The 21999-nt window shown below is 48.4% G+C and overlaps 1 protein-coding gene and 1 non-coding gene across 4 annotated transcripts in view; both read right to left on the reverse strand.

Annotated features, from left to right (window-relative positions):
- NUDT3 (nudix hydrolase 3) overlaps window positions 1-11156 on the reverse strand; it is a 36174-nt gene extending 25018 nt beyond the window's left edge. Inside the window, exon 1 of one of the 3 annotated variants that reach the window (XM_088464183.1) lies at window positions 10900-11156. In XM_088464183.1, coding sequence (XP_088320309.1) covers window positions 10900-10998 — 99 coding nt within the window. In that variant the 5' untranslated portion in view covers window positions 10999-11156. Of the gene's footprint in view, window positions 1-10557; window positions 10874-10899 lie in introns of those variants that run through there. The other 2 variants (XM_088464184.1, XM_088464185.1) reach the window with 2 other exon arrangements.
- A 9464-nt stretch (window positions 11157-20620) lies between these two features.
- On the reverse strand, window positions 20621-20810 carry LOC148442131 (U2 spliceosomal RNA). The gene has a single exon (XR_015875911.1). It is a non-coding gene; the product is annotated as a U2 spliceosomal RNA (small nuclear RNA).
- Between the last annotated feature and the right edge of the window lie 1189 nt (window positions 20811-21999).

Genomic DNA, 21999 nt, shown 5'->3' on the forward strand with positions numbered 1-21999 from the left:
TCACAGATTCCCAATTATCAGGAATCTGCAGAATGGGTCCTGAGAGATCACGCGCAGGCCCACCTATGGCTCTGCCTGATTGACAGGAAGGGGCAGTTTGCGGGTGGGCCTACGTTCCCGGAAACACGTCGCCCCAGTTTTCCGGGAGTGCCGAGGTTATGGTCTGCATCCATGGATGCAGACTTGCCAGCCTCGCTAGCCGGTCAGCCTGCGTAAGTCAGCCCATGGTCATGCCAGGCAGCGACCTAGGTTGCACCGCTGGGATCGCAGATGCTGACAAGAAAAATCTCTTCACTTTAGACGCCTCCTGCAGCATTTGAATTCTAGCAGGATGGAGTTGCAAAGCCGCTTGTATGTGTGGCTTTGCAATTCTGTCCACTGCAGAATCAACCCCATAGTTAATGTTTTTAAATTTTAACATTTGCAGGACTAAATGGGTTTATAGGTGAATTTGATCAAATACTGAAATATAAAATAACTTCATCATTTAGACTTGTATTATGCCATGTTACATTAGTAGCAACCACTGGCAAAGTTCAATGCCACTTTTATTACACTATTGCAGAGGTTCCAAAACACAGTCCTCAAGGCGCACAATAGTTCAGGTTTTAGAGATATCCATGGTTGAGAACAGGTGATTAAATCAAATTGACTGAGGTTCAAATTAAATCACCTGTGCTCAACCATGGATATCTCTAATGGTGCATACACACGGTCAGATATTGTCAGATGAACAATGAAACGTTTTGAACGTTTGAACGATTTTAGACTGTATTAAAATGAATGGAATTGTCCAAATCTGACTGCAAACACATCAGATGTCAGATATAGTTATCTGACAAACGTTCATCGTTGCAGGTTCACATGTCAGATTTTCTTTCAGATGTGAACGATTTTTAAAAAATAGTTATCGTTCAGATCTAACAAAAAATCTGACCGTGTGTATGCACCATAAAACCTGAACTGGTGCCTTGATAAGAGTTTGGGAACCTGCACTATTGCCAAAACAAGGAAGAGCTCTCGAAGATCCTACATCATGCTCATCTTGGTTTTATTAAATAAAATAATCTCTATCAAATAATAAATGAACTGTCATTTTTTTTTAAGTAACTATTTGACCAATCTATATAATAAGCAAGAAAGGGTGTCTGCCTGTTTGCCCTTTATGCATGACCAAGCTCCACTTAATTTGGCATGGTGCAGTTTTCGCAAATACGCGCTATAGTGTGTATTTTACCCACAAATGAAGCTCGGGGACTCACTTTTTCAGAGTGGGTGGGTCCCCGGGGACGCGCTCCGCTGCTGGCCAATCCCCTTGCTCCTGGTATATGATTGATGTCTCAGGGAGCTCTACTAATGGAGCCACTACGCGCCGTACCCGGGAACAGGGGTGTAACTCTGCGGGAGACAGATAGCAGTCTGTACCTCACACATCCCACCCTCGAAGGGAACACCTGGACACCTGCTTGGAACACTCTCTTACCTCGCTGTTGTTGGTCCTCAGCCTCTTATGGGTGTCATACAGACACGTCCCATAGTTCTCCTCCGTACCGGCCACCTCTGGAGTAGCTGCAGCGTCCACCCCCGTGAAAGGGGTGCTGTTGGTGTAGGGCCTAGCATCGAACAGGTTGCCCTTCTGGCGGTCTATCAGCCCCTCGCCGTCCTGCTCTCCTTTATCCAGTTCGGAGATGTCGCACCCCGCCATAGCCGTCTTGCTCTCCCTCCGGCGCTGGCTGCAGGTGGTGGCAATGGTGAAGATGGCCGCTAGGAGCAGGTTGCAGCTGCCGGCCAGGAAGACGATGACGATCAGGGGATAGCACGAGGAGTAGTGTGCCCGACCCCACGGCCCGAAGACTGGTCCCGGCGCCCTCCCCCCCCCGACCCGAAGACTGTGCCTGGTCCTGGAGGCCCATCTGGCTCGAAGACTGCGCCCCGTCCCGGCGAGAACACTCCGGCCCCCCCAGGTTGAAGGTATTTGTAAAGAGGGGTAGCGCAGCGGGTGGGGGTTGGTGCGGCTGCGGGAATTACTGTCAGACTTCATTATGTCAATGTTCATGCTCTTAGCAGGTCCCTGGAACAGTAGGAGTGGAGGTGCTGTCTTGCTCGGCGGCATGCAGCAGCGTAACTGCTCCTCCGCTCCTACTGTTCCAGGAACCTGCTAAGAGCATGAGCATCACGCTCCGACAGCGGGTATGTAATGGAGCCTGGGTTGCTGGGGCCGGGCGCACTTCTCATGTCCCTCCCTAGCTGTATTCACCGCTCTGGTCTCCTCCTCTGAAAAAAACAGAGCAACGGGGGGTATATGTTATTGAAGCAGGGAGTAGTGGAGGGAGGGGTATAATTGATGCAGGGAGTAGTGGAGGGGGGGTTGTTATTGATGCAGGGAGTAGTGGGGGGGGTTTAATGATGCTGGAAGTAGTGGGGGGTTGTTATTGGTGCAGGGAATAGTAGGGGGGTTGTTAGTGATACTGGGAGTAGTGGGGGGTTGTTGGTGCAGGGAGTAGTGGGGGGGTGTTGGTGATGCTGGGAGTAGTGGGGGGGTTGTTAGTGATGCTGGGAGTAGTGGGGGGGGTTGTTAGTGATGCTGGGAGTAGTGGGGGGGGTTGTTAGTGATGCTGGGAGTAGTGTAGAAGGGGGTGTTAGTGATGCTGGGAGTAGTGGGGGGGTTGTTAGTGATGCTGGGAGTAGTGGGGGGGTTGTTAGTGATGCTGGGAGTAGTGGGGGGGGTTGTTAGTGATGCTGGGAGTAGTGGGGGGGGTTGTTAGTGATGCTGGGAGTAGTGGGGGGGGTTGTTAGTGATGCTGGGAGTAGTGTAGAAGGGGGTGTTAGTGATGCTGGGAGTAGTGGGAGGGTTGTTAGTGATGCTGGGAGTAGTGGACAAAGGTGGGTTGTTAGTGGTGCTGGCAGTAGTGGGGGGAAGTGCCAGGAGTTGTCCCCATTGATGTGCAGCCTCTGCTTCCTATAGACGGGTTTTTTGTACATTATGGGCCTGCATGATAAGCCTGCTGATGGTGAAATAAATATTATTAATGGCATTAGCTAAAGGGGCCAGTGTTGGGAATGCATCACATTCCGGATATTGATAAATCTGGCAGCATTGCATCCCCCATAAAAACCTATGGGGGATGCGACTGCCAGCGGGAATGGAGAGATCACAGCAGGTATCGGAGATACCTGTTGAGGTCCCTCCTTGATACATCTGGGGGAAACTTAATATTTGAGGTAAACCTCTGAAAACGGATGTATTTTTTTGTGGATTTTACCTCAAATATTCAATAATAAATGGGCCCCTAAAACTTTAGTTGGTTAACACTGGCAATTCTAATGTTGATTACTAGCACCTGACTCTATTATGGAAAAATGTCTCATGGTGCACTAAAGATTAAAAACTTTAATTCCAATGGGACCCAGAAAAGGTCAGGTAGGTCCCCAATTTAGGAAAGTGAGGGGTCCCAGGGACCCAAAATTTTTTTGGCCTACCGCAATCACTGATGGTGGTGTAGAATGACCAGGATTAGGTTTATGTTTGAAGTTCATCAGGGCCATGGAGGTCTACATGGTAGGCCGTTGAGTCTCTGATATGAAATTTTTGCTTAAATAAGTTTGCTCAGGAGGTCTTCCAGTGCCTAAAACTACAATGATCTTAAGGCACAGGCTTTTATGTACCAGTAGGGGGGCAGGCAGAGCTCCAACAGAAGAGCAGTCAGTTGGAGGATCAACTGCACCTGCAATGACAGTTACTAATTTCCTCCAAGCACATATAAATTGATAGATAGGTCCTGTTCTGTCTTTGTTTAGTATGACCCCTCCCATTCATGCACCTTAAGAGTATTGCCAGATTGATTTGAGCAGCTCCCACTTTGTTACGTTTGCTGTTTTGAGAGGAATATATGGAACCAGCATTTGGAGGGCATGCTGGTTCCTATAGTGCCAATTGGATGTCAAAGGGGTGGCTCCCAGGTAAGATGGCTCTTAATATGGATGTATTTTAGTATGTGTCTTTATCATGAGGCCTTACAATAGACAATTACATGGCCCAGAGTAGGTACTGTTATCATGCACCATGAACTGAGGCAGATCAACCAAAGCAATCCAGGGTAACCCACGCCCCAAAAAAGGAACCAAAGCTGCACTACACAGTCTGAATATGTGCAGGACTTACCTATATTGTGCCTCTGACTGGTGTGCATATTACAATGCCAGACTCCATGCTCTAAACCAGGGATGGGGAACCTCAGGCCCGGGGGCCGTATAAGGCCCCCGGAGTCATGTGGTCTGGCCCCCGGAGCTTTTTTATGCTAGCCTCATTTGGCTATCAGGGTGCCAAGAATGGCACCCTGCAGCCAAAATCTTTGCAGCAGAGGTGTCTGGAGCGTCCTTAGGAAGATGCAGACGGTCACACCGCTGCCCTTAAAGCTCCCCGGAGGATCATGAGGATGCTTCGGGCATTGTAATTGTGGCCCTGCTCCTGTGTGACATCACACAGAGGGGGCGTGGCCTGCACCAGGCCTGCGAATAATGTTATATATATCAAAATGGCCCTCAGCAGAAAAAAGGTTCCCCACCCCTGCTCTAAACCAATGTAGTAGGGGTGAAGTAAAATTACGTCTGGTTAAGTGCGCACAGTGCTCCCAAACAACGATGAGAATAAATAAATATATCAATACTTCCCCACAACTTCAATCAGGATTCAGTATATGATTTTCAGACCGTAATGATGGAGTTTCCATATATATGAAAAATATAAAAATCGGCCAGACATAGTGTAATACCATAAAAACTGCAATTTATTACACTCAATAAAAAATAAACATGAAGATTATATAAAAAATAAACATGAAGATTATATAAAAAATATGGATATAGACACAGGGCATATGGTCGTCAATGCCTCTCACAATAATTCCACAAATGCTATATATTGTATAATAGCTTTCTACATGAGGATAAATCCTCCTCCATACAATAAAATTGGAGAATTACCAGAAGTCCCCTTTTTAAGGGCCCGTAGTTATTAAAGATGGAGGCTTCCGGATTAACCTCTATCTCAGGGTCCTTATCCAAAGGGTGATCTTATGTGGTTCCTCCTTTCTGGATGATCCTGTCACCATGTAACTGTACCAACGCGTTTCAGGAGTCAACTGCTCCCTTCTGTATCTCCTCCAGTTTGTGTCTAGTCCCAGCGTGTACTTGCATCTGCCTACCAGTTCAACTATATCAAGTATTGGTTGTGCTACAAATTCCAAACCTTCATCTGCCTGCCAGTTCAACCCTTTCAAGTACTGATTCTGTTACAAGCTTCAACCTGCATTCACCTGTCAGTTCAACTATATCAAGTACTCGTTCCTTGATATTGTTGAACTGACAGGTGAATGCAGGTTGAAGCTTGTAAAAGAATCAGTACTTGAAAGGGTTGAACTGGCAGGCAGATGAAGGTTTGGAATTTGTAGCACAACCAATACTTGATATAGTTGAACTGGTAGGCAGATGCAAGTACACGCTGGGACTAGACACAAACTGGAGGAAATACAGAAGGGAGCAGTTGACTCCTGAAACGCGTTGGTACAGGTACATGGTGACAGGATCATCCAGAAAGGAGGAACCACATAAGATCACCCCTTGGATAAGGACCCTGAGATAGAGGTTAATCCGGAAGCCTCCATCTTTAATAACTACGGGCCCTTAAAAAGGGGACTTCTGGTAATTCTCCAATTTTATTGTATGGATGAGGATTTATCCTCATGTAGGAAGCTATTATACAATATATAGCATTTGTGGAATTATTGTGAGAGGCATTGACGACCATATGCCCTGTGTCTATATACATATTTTTTATATAATCTTCATGTTTATTTTTTATTGAGTGTAATAAATTGCAGTTTTTATGGTATTACACTATGTCTGACCGATTTTATATTTTTCATATATATGGAAACTCCATTATTACGGTCTGAAAATCATATACTAAATCCTGATTGAAGTTGTGGGGAAGTATTGATATATTTATTCTCATCGTTGTTTGGGAGCACGGTGCGCACTTAACCAGACGTAATTTTACTTCACATATTGATTTTGGTACTGAAGGGTGGTACTAGTCACGACTAGTTATCTGCAGCAATTTAGGTGCTGGGCGCCTGTATAACACCATTCACTACATATCTCCAATGTAGTAGGGGTGCTAGTCTGAATGGAAAGTGTCTCAGGCTTTCCAGGTGTGCAAAGCAATGCACTGATTGAGTTTATATGGGAAATGGGCCTCAGACTGCACACCCTGAACATACATATATATTTGGAGGTGCTACCTGTGGAGACAATTGATATACACACAAAAAGAAGTACAGATGCTCAACTCCAAATTAACTGATTGTATATAAACAAATACATTTTTGCACTGAATAGAGGTTTTCGGCATAATCTCGGCCAAGGTTATGGCCTACCCACCACATCCAGGTAACCTCTGTTGGGTAGGTCCCTAACATACTAGGGTTCAAATCCAAAGCGCAGGACACCCCCAAACTAGCCCAGCTAAGCCACCCCAAGACACCGCTCTAATAAGAAAGGTGAAGTGTAAAAGAAATAGTTAAGAGCAGCTGCATATAAAGAATACCAGTGTCCAATGTAAGGTACCAGTGTCTCAGCACCGGCGGGGTGGCAGCACGGACGTCCGCTGGACTGGACACCTACGAAACTTAAGGTGCCTTGCCCGGGGGGCGGGGTATAGGAGGGGGCCCATGATGCATCCTGGGAGGCAAAGAATTTAACTATGTGGTGCCCGACAGCAGAGCCAGCGCCTATAGCCCAAGGTCTCCTGTGGAGCCCTATGGACCCTGCAGTTGTAATAAAACACAGTAAACGCTAGAAAATATGTTCTTAATTACGATGGTCCATGTTTTTTTTTTTACTACATACATAAGACCATAAATTTAAAACGGTCTAAAAACAATACACTTCCATCAGTATTTGCATCTATTATTAAATAAGTGGTCCCGGTTTTAGAATACACTGACACTAATGCAGTATTTGTATTAACAAATATTGCTAATATTCTCGAAAACAAACCAACAAAAAAAAAAAAAAAAACAGGCTACATTATGATTGGGGAAATATGGGGGTCTATGTAGCAATGGACATCAGAAGCTGACTGTAAACAGTCATCAATGTTCTTGATGCGATGGAAGTACTTTTTCCATCGAATTCCGGGTTTTCAATGGTTGCTAGCCTTCAGTTGCAGTTTTCTGATGCCTATCCGATTGCGGACACTGGTGTCAGTAGCTCGGATAATGTGCTCGTGCACAAAGCTCTGATGGCTTCAGTGCATGCGCACAGTGTAACCATCAATAGTTACACCATTCAATGGCTTTGGATGGTTAGTAGCCATCGCATCACTTTATGTTGGGACCGATGACAATTCTATGCCGGGCTTCCGTTGTCAATTGCTAGGCCCATGTATAAATAGTCACAGTATGCTGGCAATTTTTTCTTTTTTCAGTCCATGTTTATTCATCTTGCAGTGCCATTTACATAATTAATCAAACTTGAAGTCTCGCATTTACAAATAGCAATTCCTGAGTAAGAAATAATAAATTTATATTACATATATTTATTACACACACAATTGAACGGCGGGAAAAAACAAAACAAAACAAAAAAACACACAATTAGCTAAAAATACAGATTGAATAAGCAAAAGTAATGAAAGAATTTGTGAAAAATTCTACAGATTCCACACATTTGCAGAGTTCAATGGACTCTGTGTTCTCCACAGAAAATGTTGCCAGTCGGGTGGCATTAGGAAGTAGCCGGGTGAAGAGAGGAGACCCATTTACACGCACAATCATGCGCTGGAGTGGCACAGAAATAAAGTAGGACTCCCGAGTCCGGCTCTAGATGACATCCCTGCCAAAGAAAAGTAGCCCAGTAGTGGAGATGGCTCCTGATAGTGTGGGATCTGCGCGACTTGTGAGGACACAGAAAGGACACAGGCTGCAATTGGATGGTAGATGCTGAAAGATCACTATTGGCTTCTGCTTACTCAGACCGGTCCTACTGGCCACAGAGCGCCCGGCAAGATCCATTTTCCAAACAGAGTACCTATCTGTCTATAGCACGTAAATATGATCCCTGATAGGCAATATGTAAAAAAAAACAAAAACCTGGATGGAGCACACAGGAAATTGATCCTGTTGAGAACACTGTGGACCCTTCAAGCCTATATAAACTAATAATATACCCCCTTTCACATAGCAAACCCAGCTCTGACCCGGGATTTTGAACACGGGTCCAACCCGGCTGCGACCCAGGTTCAGACCCCTTTCACACTGCACCTTCGACCTGGGTTATTCCCGGGTTGACCCCATTCACACTGAACCCGGGTCAGCCCTGTAAAATCCCATGGATATCTAAAAAAAAAAAAAAAAAAAAATATCCTTTTTCAGGCTCACAAATATAAGATCACAAAGGGAATACAAGGGAGGGGTAGGGACTGCTCACAGCAATGCAAGAATCATGGCTGATGGATTACCACTGTGTAGCCCTGAATTCATGAGTGTTTGTGCATTACTGCCATTTGATTCAGCCAGTGAGAGCATGATGCAGCTACTGGCAGCCTAGTGTACAGTTCACTTCATCACTCCAATTAGCCATCACGGTAATGACAGTAGTGGTATTAACCCCTTTCAGACTGCCGCAATGCTGCCTCTCCTATTGTCTCCAGTATGCTGCCTGTGTGTCTGGCTGTGTGTCTGGCTGCTGTCATAATCAAGTGAGACCCAGGAACATCCAATCAGCAGTGTCTGCTGAGTCCCGGGTTGGATAACCTGGGTCGGGCCTGGTTCAGACTGCACTTCAAACCTGCTCGATTGCAGGGTTGAAATGCCAGTTTGCTCGACCCAGGATTTTTTTTGGGTGGCACGTTCACACTGCACATCGACCCGGGTCAACCCAGCAATATCCCGGGTTATTTGTGCGATGTGAAGCTGATTGAGAGAATGCCAAGAGTGTGTAAAGCAGTCATCCAAGCAAAAGGGGTGCTACTTTGAGGAATCTAAAATATAAAACATATTTTGATTTGTTTAACACTTTTTTGTTTACAACATAATTCCTTATGTGTTCTTTCATAGTTTTGATGTCTTCAGTATTAATCTACTATGTTGAAAATAATTTAAATAAACAAAAACCACTGAATGAGAAGGTGTCCAAACTTTTGACTGGTACTGTAGCAAGGCTACATTAATCTGAGAAAAACGTGAAAACTCTTATTTCTGCATGTTTTAAAGAGTCTGCTAACTTTCATACACATGGGCATATTTACAAAGAATCACTTTTTAGCCCCAATACTTATATTGCTGCAATAAGTAACTTATTGGGGCCATTACAATTTTCATGTAGTAACATGGGCTCCTAGGAGCCCATGGCTGCAGAGATGAAGTAAAGTGATTGCTTAAATGATCACTTTACTTCAAGGATTAGACTCAACTGAGCTGTGCTATTAAGGCCCCAAAAGTGTGCCCCTAAGCCTGTGCCGCCACCACCACAGCACTAGGAGCATACGGCTGTGCCTCCAGAGACATAGGAATCACCTGGCACAATACAACATCCAGCAAAACCTTATCACTCCAGGCTGCATCCAGCACTAAAACTGCCTTGTACCTGTTTAACCATGTGTCCAAGCCACCTGTTAAACTACCTGGTTAAAAAACTTAAGACCTTGTAAAGTTGCCTCCTGTGTGGACCAACCGCCACTCACACACCTGTAACCCAGCACGTAACACTAGTACTGCCTAGGCCCAGAGTACTATGGTCACACTCCAGTAAACTATGTTAACAGTTTAGTGGCTATTTCACACCTGCCGGTTGTCACCAGGCGGCAAAAATCCAGGCGGTTTTTTGTCCAGTGGATATATTCCTTTCACAAACAACGGTTTTGTGCCACGTGTGCTGCTTTTGCCATGTTTTTTCCCAATCTTTAACATTGAAACTATAGATGGCAGCCGTCCATTTCAGTGGATATTCCTGGCCACCGTGCCATCTGAAAGTACCCATCTGCTTTCATGCTTATTAAGAGTGATCTACGACAAAAAAAAAGCCCCGATTTTTGCCGGTTGGAGAAAACCATCAGGTGTGGAATAGCCCTATGGGTCCAGACTGCTATACCAGCCAACTGCTAATACACATATGGCACAGTTTCTTAAACTCGGTCCTCAGGACCCCAAACAGTGCATGTTTTCCAGATCACCTCACAGAATCACAAGTGAAATAATTAGCTCCACCTGTGAATCTTTTACAATGTGTCAGTGAGTAACAAATACAGCTGTGCACCTGCTAGGTGACCTGTGTGGGGTCCTGGAGACCGATATTGAGAACCACTGATTTACTCAAAATCTAACCTATAGGCTACATTGGGCTAATTCCATGTAAATTCCATATTACAGGACTGTTAAAAAGACCCCAATGAGAGCTATGTTAACTGCTTTTGCAATCATTAACAGAGGAATGGAGAGGATATATCTGATTCTTAAAAATGTGGCTCCAGAGACCCTTATACATTTCTATAATAACCAAAGGTTTTCATCCCATTGGAGAAAATGTGCAGCATCTGTACGATCACCGTGCTCTATAGAAGACAAAATACATGCGAATCACAGCAGCCAACCAGACACATAGCACACAGGATCGGTCACTTGGCCTTCGGTAATATAAGCCAGTAGGCGTGTAGTAGCTCCCCACTGTGGTATCAGCACACGTCCGGCAAGGAGATGCTGCACTCTCCCCGCGTAACAATGCGCCAAGGGACTACATTTGCCTCTATACACGTATTTCTCCGCCCTGTCCTACACACAGACTGTACACGGCTCATATACACCCGTTCCTCACACGCAGGGAAGAATGTAAAATACACACTTCATCCTCGGCCCCGCTCCGGAAGCACACACACGCAGCCCGCTTCTTGTACCCGTCCCGGTCATACGTCCGGGTCTGCCCGCTCTTCAGTTTCATCATTCTAGTCCTCCTCCGTCACTTCCGCTCCCGGTACCGCTAGCTGTGGCCACTGACCGGCGCCGGGGCTGGTTACGAGAGTAACGCAGACTGCGTCTGTGAATACGGACGGACGCGCGCTGATCATCACTAACCCTACGCACGTTTCTGTTACGCCTCTGCCGGAGCTACTACGGTCCCGGGTGATGCGCTGCGGCGGCGGCTATATACGCGGGATGTTTAATTGCGAATACGATTACCGAATACGCCCTGCCTTGTGCGGTAGCCTCCTATGTCTAGTGTACTCTAAACGCAATATTATTTTGTGTCCCGAGGACCGAGCCTCTGTTCCTACTACAACAAAAGCATAATGTCCGCTGTATACTCGAGTCACTGGTGTTCTGCCATTGTCAATGGAGGATGATCGGGAAGTACAGCTGTTGCACTAATTGCATGCAGATGGCTAACTTAACAATGGGATGGATGCGACTACAGCTCCAGGCCTCTTCATAAAAATAGTCCCTTCACCTTCACAGCATGATGAAGAACAGCTGCCAAATATTACAATTGTATTTCTAATTTCTTTACAGTTTTTTTAATGTAGTTCTGGCAACAAAGGGGATGATAGTGTAGGGGGTGTACACACCCATATGGCTCTGGCAACACCCACACCAGCCTTGCCTACCCTCCGGCCACCTCCGCTGCAGATTTTCGGGAGGGTAGGCAAGCCTGGTGTGGGTGTTGCCAGAGCCATATGGTAGTGTACACCCCCTACACTATCATTTTGGCCCCGCCCCCTGCTCCACAATGACTTTTTCTACTTCAGGGTCCATAGGGTATCCACAGGATACCTTGGGGTATAGGTGTGACGTCAGTAGCTGGGCACCATAGAGTTAAGCTTTTCAGCCTCCCAGGATGCACTAGGGTCCCCCTCCTATACCCCGCCCCCGAGCCAAGGCACCTCAGTTTAGTTTGGTGCCCGGCCGGAGTTGGGTGCACCTGTCGGAGTGGGGGCTAGAAGAGCCCCTGAAGCTTTCTTCAATGCAGCTGTGGCTGCACATCTGGATGTACAGCATGGACAGTCAGTCCTGACGTCCATGCTGTCTTCCCTACACCCCCACCGGTACCGATCCGGGGATGCTGGTGAGCATCTGGGGTCACAGCTAGCGGTGACCCCAGATGTTCCGGACCATGGCCGGATCCAAGGGGGACAAAGGTAAGCAGCGGGGTCCCGCGGTGGATCCCCGCTGGTCACATGGTCCTAAGTCCCCAGGCAGGGGACTCCCTGGGGACTGGCTGCAGCGTGGAGCCAGGCGACCAACCTGCGCTTTCCACTACCCCCTGGGACAGCGAACCGCAGCAGAGCGGTAGCGCTGCGGCGTCCCAGGGGTTAAATGCATGCCAGGGAAGCGCGCCTTCCCTGTCTCACAGCCAGCGCCTCCCCCGCTGCACACAGCCCTCTCTGCACGCTGCCGACTGGTCCTGTGGCAGCGCTCCTCCCCCAGGCCAGCCTCCTCTCTGCTCCTCGGCGGCCATCTTCTCCAGAACGCATGGTGAACGCTGCTGGAAGCCTGGAAGGAAGCATCGTGGTCTGGGTCCCCCCGCATACCTCTCCTCCGCTGTGGTCAGGTCTGTGTATGCAGCGCTGTGTCCTACCAGGCCCTGTGTCTGCGTAGTTGAGTGATCAGCGCTGTTAGTGCAGGAATTGATTTTCTTTGCATTGTATGTGACTGTGCTAGCGCTGCTGCCTGTAACTTTTCTCTAAACTGTCAGCTTTATTACTGTCCCTGTTCTTTCTGCTAAGCCCTTGCGGTGCTGCAGGGTGGTCTATTTAAGATATAATTGGTGAGAGAGGTCACATACGTGGTGCCATCATGTCCGAAAGTGATTTTCCCCTCCGCCTACAGTGTACTACGTGTAAAGTACCGTTAGCGGAGGGGGAGGGTAGTGCGGAGGGCCTTTGCCGGCAGTGTTTGTCCATGGCGCGGCCTCTTACGGTTACAGCACCGGTACAGGAGCCGCCCTGGGTTTGTTTCGCTCAGGCGCTTACAGCCTTAGTGGGCCAGTTAGCTCCGCAGCCCGCGTTTACATCGATGGGTTTATCCCAGCAGTCAGTGGTGTCGTCACCCATGCAGGGCTTCCCACGACAATTGGTGGTACCCCACAGTCTCCCTATTTCCCCGCTCCCAGTTTCTCAGGAGCCAGCGTGGGTTAACTCCCTGACGAGTTCTGTACAGCACTTGTCGGATGTGTTGCAAGGGGAGTCTGTGATGCGGCCGCATAAACGGCCGGTGGCGTCTCTGTCGGCTCCTTATGAGGATGACGAGGGGACGTCTGATGATTGGGAGATTCTGGATCCTTACGATCAGGAACCTCTCCATACTAAGGACGCTGATGCTAAGTCCAAAGTATATATTCCTGGACTTATTCGGGCAGTCCGCACAGCCTTGGTGATTGAGGACTAAGTTCCCCCAGCGGCTAAATCTAAGTATGCCTTTTTCAAAGATGTGAAGGGCGATGCCACAGTCTTTCCTCTTTCGGTTCAGTTGGTGGACCATTTAGAGGAGGCGTGGAAACAGCCTGGCAAAAGATACCAGCCGCAGAGACGCCTGGCGGTGGCTTATCCGTTCACGGATAATTATTTTGCAAAGTGGGAATCCCCTCCACAGGTGGATTCTCACGTGACCCGTCTTGTCCGTAGTGCCACATTGCCGATGCCATCTATGTCCTCCCTCAAGGATGCTACGGACCGCAAGGTGGAGATCTGCTTGAAGTCCGCTTATTCCCTTGCGGGGGGGGCAGCACGGCCGGCTATGGCCATTTGCTGGGTTGCCAGAGCGATGGAGCGCTGGGCGGATTCATTAGAGGCTTCTTTTGATTCCGACTGTCCGGCCAAACAGGCGGAGTTGATTGGTAATCTCCGTGATTCGGCCACTTATATCAACGAGGCGGCCCTAGACATTAGTACTCTGGTGTCTAGAATTTCTTCAGCAGTGGTGGCAGCTCGTCGCACCTTGTGGCTGCGATCCTGGAAGGCGGACGCAGATTCCAAAAAGGGTCTGGAGGCGTTGCCGTTTACCGGAGAAGTTCTCTTCGGTCCGGATCTGGATAAGATTGTGGCCACGCTGGCGGCAGCCAAATCGGCTTGTCTCCCGTCGGCCGCTGCTCCTTCTGGTTCTGGACCATCGTCCTTTCGGTCATCTAGGGCCCAGGACAGGCCCAAACCACAGTCGTTTCCTCGACAGGCTGGCCCTAAGAAATCGGCCAAGCCCCGGAAGCAGGCATGGAGTACCAGACGTCCGGCCCCCAAGCCAGATGACAGCCTGCGGCCTGACCGTCCGGGCCTCCCTTTGGGGGATCCCAGGGTGGGAGGCCGCCTGCTGCAGTTCGCCCAGTGTTGGTCGACCACTACGACAGACACTTGGGTTCTGGAGGTGGTTTCCCACGGATACGCCCTCTCCTTCCGGCACAGACCCCCGGCTCGATTCTTCACCACGGGTCTACCATCAGACCGGAACAAGGCTACGGAGCTGCGGAAGGTATTGCACACTATGCTCCAGGCTGGAATTATAGTGCCTGTTCCATTCTCCCAGAGGGGCCAGGGTTTCTATTCAAATCTTTTTTTGGTACAGAAACCCAATGGGTCGTATCGTCCGATTCTCAACCTCAAAGCACTCAACAAGTCTTTGCGGGTTCCGAAGTTTCGGATGGAGACCCTACAGTCCATCATTCTGGCGCTGGAACCTGGGGACTACATGGTGTCATTGGACATACAGGACGCTTACCTGCATGTCCCTATTCTTTTGCGCCATCAACAGTTCCTCAGGTTTGCAATCTGCAGCGACCACTTCCAGTTTCGGGCGTTACCTTTTGGCCTGGCGACAGCACCACGTGTTTTCACCAAGGTGATGGCGGCTTCTCTGCGGCTGCAGGGAGTCCGCATGTTGCCGTACTTGGACGACCTGTTATTGGTGGCAGGATCTCCAGAGCTCCTGTTACGCCACTTGGACCTGACCATTGCACTGCTGCAACGGCACGGCTGGCAAATCAACTGGCAGTAGTCCACTCTAATCCCGTCTCGTAGGATTCTGCATCTTGGAGCCTTATTGGACTCGGGACAGCAAAGGATCTTCGTGACGGAGGACAAAATCTCTGCTTTACAGTCAAGGGTGCGCAGTTGTCTGCACAGCCGCCAGGTGTCCCTACACTCGGCGATGAGGTTACTGGGCTCCATGGTGTCGGTGTTCGAAATGGTGGAATACGCCCAGTTTCACTCCAGACCTCTGCAGCACCTGATCCTGTCCAAGTGGAACGGGCTGCCTCAGTCTCTGAAGTCCCAGACGATTGTGATCACCCCGGAGGTTCGCCTGTCCCTTGCGTGGTGGTTACAGACGACCCACCTCAACAAGGGACGTCCGTTTTGGGTTCCAAATTGGGTCCTGTTGACAACGGACGCCAGTCTTCGGGGTTGGGGAGCAGTTTCGGGTCCACACTTGTTCCAGGGCAGGTGGACGCCGACAGAAGCGGAGCTTCCAATAAATATCTTGGAACTCCGAGCGGTCTTCAATGCTCTCCAGCAGGCACATCGGTTTCTCAAGGGTCACCCGGTGCAGGTCCAGTCGGACAACGCTACCACCGTGGCCTACATAAACAGGCAAGGAGGAACCCGCAGTCGGGCGGCTCTCGTAGAGGTCTCTCGGATCCTGGTTTGGGCGGAGCGCAATCTTCCGGCCATATCAGCGGTCTTCATCCCGGGAGTGCTAAATTGGGAGGCGGACTTTCTAAGTCGCCAGGACGTTCATCCGGGGGAATGGTCCCTGCACCCGGACGTTTTTCAACTGCTGGTGGACAGGTGGGGTCTTCCAGAGATCGACCTCATGGCGTCCCGGCACAACAACAAGTTGCCGGTGTACGGGTCTCGCACAAGAGACGAAGGGGCGTCTCTGGTGGATGCTCTGTCCGTCCGGTGGACGTTCCAGTTCGCATACCTGTTCCCTCCGGTCTCCCTTCTTCCACGGGTAATCCGGAAATTCAAACAGGAAGGAGGGACGCTCCTGTTGATAGCTCCCGCGTGGCCCAGACGGCACTGGTTCTCAGACCTTCAGGGTCTGTCTGTGGACAGTCCTCTGCGGTTGCCGCTACGACCGGACCTTCTGTCTCAGGGTCCTTGTCTTCACCCGGACCTGACTCGGCTGTCTTTGACGGCGTGGCTGTTGAGACGGCCATGCTGAGGTCCCGGGGGTTTTCCAGCTCTGTGGTGCGTACCATGTTGCGAGCACGGAAACCGTCTTCCACGAGGATATAACATCGCATGTGGCATACGTTCTTCCAGTGGTGTCGACCGAGAGGTTATGCACCGCGGGAGTTTCGTCTGTCTCGGATTCTCGCCTTCCTGCAAGCGGGACTAGATCATGGGCTTCGCCTTGCTTCCTTGAAGGTACAGGTTTCGGCCCTGCCTGTCTGGATTCACCGTAGGATTGCTACAATCCCGGATGTGCGCACCTTTATGCAAGGTGTTGTCCGCATTCAGCTGCCCTTTGTTCCACCTGTGGCGCCTTGGGATCTGGCTGTGGTCCTGAGGGCTCTCCAAGGACCGCCGTTTGAACCACTGGGCTCATTGGATCTTAAATGGCTGACAGCTAAGACTGTTTTCCTTCTGGCTATTGCTTCGGCCAGACGTGTTTCTGAGTTAGGGGCTCTTTCTTGTAGACCCCCTTTCTTGGTTTTTCATGGGAACAGGGCAGTGCTCCGCACTCGGCCCGAGTTTCTTCCCAAAGTTGTTTCCCAGTTTCATGTTAACGAGGAAATCGTTGTTCCGGCCTTTAACTCACCGGGTCTTTCCATGGGTGAGGCCTCTTTGGATGTTGTGTGGGCCTTAAGGACTTATGTTGACCGCACTTCTTCGTTTAGGAAGTCGGACGCTTTGTTTGTCCTCTATGGCTTCCGTAAAAAGGGTTGGCCTGCTTCAAAGTAGACTTTGGCAGGCTGGATTCGTATGGCAATTTCAGAAGCTTATCTTCATGAAGGTCTTCCAGTTTCCTCCTTGGTGAGAGCTCATTCCACTAGGTCTGTGGGTCCTTCGTGGGCAGCTAGACGTGGTGCCTCTGCAGTTCAGATCTGCAAGGCTGCTACGTAGTCTTCTGTCCATACCTTTGTGAGGTATATTACGCTTTTGACACCTTTGCCTCTCAGGATGCTTCCTTCGGGCGGCGGATTCTCCTTTCTGCACAGGAGCGTCCCCACCCTTAAAGGATACTGCTTTGGGACATCCCCAAGGTATCCTGTGGATACCCTATGGACCCTGAAGTAGAAAATATGAGATATGGTAAGAACTTACCCTTGTTATCTCTATTTCTACGAAGTCCATAGGGTTCCACAGGACTCCCGCCCTGTCGCACCTGTGCTGCAGATGGGCTTTGCTCTGGTCACCGGTTTCCCCTCTTCCTCTGGTGAGAATGTGATTCTTGTATGTGTCCAGATCTTTTTTCTCTCTCTTCCTTCTCCTCCTCCGGCCTATGGCTTGATAACTAACTGAGGTGCCTTGGCTCGGGGGCGGGGTATAGGAGGGGGACCCTAGTGCATCCTGGGAGGCTGAAAAGCTTAACTCTATGGTGCCCAGCGACTGACGTCACACCTATACCCCAAGGTATCCTGTGGAACCCTATGGACTTCATAGAAATAGAGATAACAAGGGTAAGTTCTTACCATATCTCATATTATTATCCTCCGGGCCCGCTCTCGCTCTGTACTATGGGATGGGAGAGACGTCTCTCCCATCACCCGCTGCGGAGGGAGCTGTAATACGGAGCTCATGAGTGAGCTCCAGCCGCCTCCCTCCGTGGACGACGCGGCAGCCAATGAGAGTCTGTCTGACTCATTGGCTGACTGCTATAACAAACACACAGCTGTCGCTGGTGGCTTTGTGTTTGTAACTGTGTAGGGCAGACCGCTCTCATTGCTGCACCACCGCTAGTCTTGGCCTGATTCACCCCTTGGCTGCTGGTGGCACTGCCGGATGGCGCCCCCCTTTGGCTGGCGCCCCTGGCGAGTGCCATCCTGGCCAATGGGTAGATACGCCCCTGACCAGCAGGAACTTTTACACTGACTAGCGGGACGCCGCAGTCAGCACCCTTATTCAACTATTGACTGAGCATTTATGGTCCCTCATCCCCTGGTCACATACTCCCACGATACCTGCATGATTACCATCCTACACATATGTGCATAGTGTGATCCACACTATATTGTGAGTCATCCTACTCCATTGAGTGAACTGTGACTTGCAGTCTACTGCAACTTTTTCTCTCTTCCCCATTGACTTTCTATCGCCATTGTCATATTTTTGAGCTCTATCCTAGGGCTTACTGTTTAACCCACTGCACATTTTTTAGTTTTATGCTGTCAATAAACCACTCGTGGATTTATATTACTGTCACTGAATTAACATTCACTCAACACGAAGGGGGTTAACTGAGCACATTTACTATCCTCAAGCCATTTAATACTAACGGAAGGCCAGACAGCACTCTGGCTCAATAGTTATAGTCCAGTGCGCAATTTCACCTCGTACTTATATCTATGACTATGTATAACTGCGGTAATTGGCACCAGTGACGCACTTGGTCAGCACCTAATACTTTTAAGACACTAAGAATGCAGTATTCTAAGTAATATATAACCATGCTGATCTCCTGGTGCAGGAATCTGACAGTAAACTTACTCTGTTGGTACTGGCATGCAGTCCCGGCTGTCTAATCCCGGCAGGGGTCTATTGACAGGCGTCGTAATCCCGACGCCTGTCATTTTACCTACGGCGGGAGCCCGACGCCCGGCATACCGATCAAAGGTAAGCCGGGTGGCGGGAGCGGACAGCCGCAGGGGGGAGGGTTAGGTTAGGGGCTCCCGGGACGGGACTTATGGTTAGGCACCCCCCAGGGAGGGTTAGGCTAGGGGAAGGGGGGTTAGGCACCCCCGTGGGGAGGTTAGGTTTAGGCACTTGGGGGGGGGAGTTAGGGTTAGGCACCCCTAAGGGAGGCTTAGGGGGGGTTAGGTTAGTAAATAGTTTAAATACTTACCTGTCGGGATATTCACTGCCAGTCTTCCAGCGTCGGGATTTGCGTCCGGCGGTATTTCATACCAATCCCATTGGTACTACCTCTTCGTTTCAAAGAGATTCAGTTCTCATGCAACGATGTATATGTATGTAGGTAAGTGTGTGTGTGTATATATATATATGTATATATATATATTTATTTAATTTTTCCCATTCTTCGTATGAATTTCATAAGAATTGGAAAAACCTGTTTAAAACCCTCACCGGAGTTAGGAATACAGGTATATTCCTTTACTTGGGATATCTTAACACATTCTATATCTGATGTACAGGTAGCCTTCTCAGTATGAATTTCGGTGCTCCATGCTATTGTTTTGTCACATGACTAAACAAGGTTATCTTAACAGGATAGGTCTCTCAAGTGATGGCCCCTATGTGGATTTCTATCAGACTACAGGTTCTATCCATCTCAAGGCTAAATTGGTTAAATTACAGCAGATTGCATTTACAATAACTGTGCCTGAGGGCCACCCGTTAGAAAGTTAGGCCGAGTCTGGCCTGGGTTATATTATATTAGGGGGTATTAAGTAAATCTTCATCCTGCAGATAATTTTTTATTGTTTCCATATCCCTATATTTGTGATCACTTTAAATGTCAAGGGTCACTGGTAGGGATCCATTGATGTTTCTATGTGTACCTTGACCAGTTCAGGGTCTTAGTTAATATCTTACCTGTGATTCTACCTCTCTAACTAATACGCACTGCACCATTATAAGTGTTGATGTAATGTTACTTACACTAGCAGACCATTTTTTGAGGTATTTGGATATACTCGATCTAGATACACATCCCTAATCGAACAACCTCACGTAAAGTCATACCATGCGGTCCTGTTGTTTGACCTTAACAACTCTGCTAGTTTTTTCTACAGTGTTTTCTACTGCAACATCTCCAGGCTGAAGTCCGAGTTGTAGGGCAGTGGGTATTCAGCACCGATGCAAATTTTTATACCTGACAAAGCGGGTTGCTGTGCAATGGGAAAGGTCAGTGACATTCTATGTGGCATCCGGAGGGCCTCTGGTCGCTCACAGATAAGCGGGCTTACTCCTCCTATACCTTGAAAAATGCTCCTGATAGGGATACCTGATATTACACACCTGTTTTTCTCCCTTTCGCACCCTAGCTGCTGTTCTAGAAGTCATTCGTCCTTATGAGGTACCTGGTCACGTTAGTTGGCGCTACTCCTTGGAGCTTTGCTAGCGTGTGGGTTCATTGTTCCAGCGTAGTGATTAGTGACACTACTATACTAGAATCTGTTGGTATGCTATATTTGGGACTGGGGTGCATCTATGGGCTGACACAGGTTTACAAAGAATCGCACTGTAACAGTCTTCTTATTATCAGTTTTTTCATGAACCAAATGAAGTGTTATTAAATGCAAAAGTTGCAAGCAGGTGAGTGGATGAGCAGGTGGTATTCACATGTGATTGTAGAACAAGCAGATACAACCGAAACAGTGGTTTGTTGTATCTGGGCAAAAAAAGAGAGATTAAATAATTAAAAGACAGATTCTACCTTTGGATAACAGAATTGGAAAGAGCGCAGGTCCTGGAAGTACCGCAATACCAGATCAATGTGTGGATTGGAGAGAGCAAGCTCTTTTTCCATTTACCTGTTCTAAAAATCAATTTAAGATATGGTCCCCAGATAGGGGGCAAATCAGATATAAAAATGATAAGAACAGATTTTTTTTCTTTAAAACCAGTCAGGTTAAAAAAAAACTTCATTCCAACAGTCCAAAAGAACCGATTCTCTTCAATATGCCCAAATTATAACATTTTTTCCAGTCATCCCCGTGATTTTTAGTGATCCAAAAAACCCACTTCCCTTATTTATAATTAGTATTAATACACACTGAAAATAACACCCGCTGCTCACCATGCTGCACTTTTTTTTTATACACTTCATCTGAAAAAGAAAAAGTTCCACACAATAAAAGAACTCTACCATTTCTTCATATAAATTCTCCCAAAAACCAAACCCACCACCCTTGTCACTCCACCCTCACCATCTAAGACAAATTAACAAGATACTTCCATATCTCATACTTCCAACCGCCATGTCTTCACCACCTTTCACACTTTTATCCCACATGTAAATAGTTTCTCTAATATCATTCTCATACAATAATTCACTTAATTTTTCTCTTTTTTTAAAAACATATTGTCAGGATCCTGACTAATTCACGCATTTGCTATTAGGTTGCCTCTGTGGATCAGGATATTCTGATTTGCCTGGAAAGTCTGCGCAGCATGCAGGCTGCAACACCTCCAGTGTGAGCATTAGACTGAGCTATTCCTTCCAGACAGGGCCGTCGACAGCTGCGCCAGGCCCAGGTGACAGGGGGCGTGGCCTAATCATGGGAGGCATGGCCATGCCCCCTTAGAAAAAATACTTTTTTTAGGGACACACAACGCTGGGGAGGGGGATGCTGTGTCCCCCTCAGCCCGGTGCACAGCCAATGGGGGGCATGATCAGCATGATTGCTCCCCCCATTAGGCATAGGAGACTGCTCCGGCTATTTCTTTAGCAGCCACGAGCAGTCTCTCAATGCAGCCCAGCACACAGCAGCGTGTGCCGGGCTGCTGTGACGTAAGAGGGAGGGGGAGCAGTGCCGGACCCCCTGCCGGTCCCCTCCAACAAGCCCAGGCCCAGGTAATTAGTACCTGCTCCTCCCCCTCAGGTAATTAGTACCTGTGCCCCTGCTTCCAGGTTTATTATTCACCTGAGTTTTCTTCTGTCTGTGAAACTGCAGATTCTTGATTAGAACAATATGTGTAGTCCAAATAGTAGTGCTGGTCTTGAACTTTGAAGATGCATTTGCTCTCTGTGCCCGCTGTTCTCGCTACACTTCCACAACGTTAAAGCACTCAGGCTGCACGCCATAGTTCCCTTCAAAACACAGTATGGG

This window comes from Taudactylus pleione, unplaced genomic scaffold, assembly GCF_031769625.1.
Source record: "Taudactylus pleione unplaced genomic scaffold, aTauple2 ptg001607l, whole genome shotgun sequence".
Taxonomy (NCBI): Eukaryota; Metazoa; Chordata; class Amphibia; order Anura; family Myobatrachidae; genus Taudactylus; species Taudactylus pleione.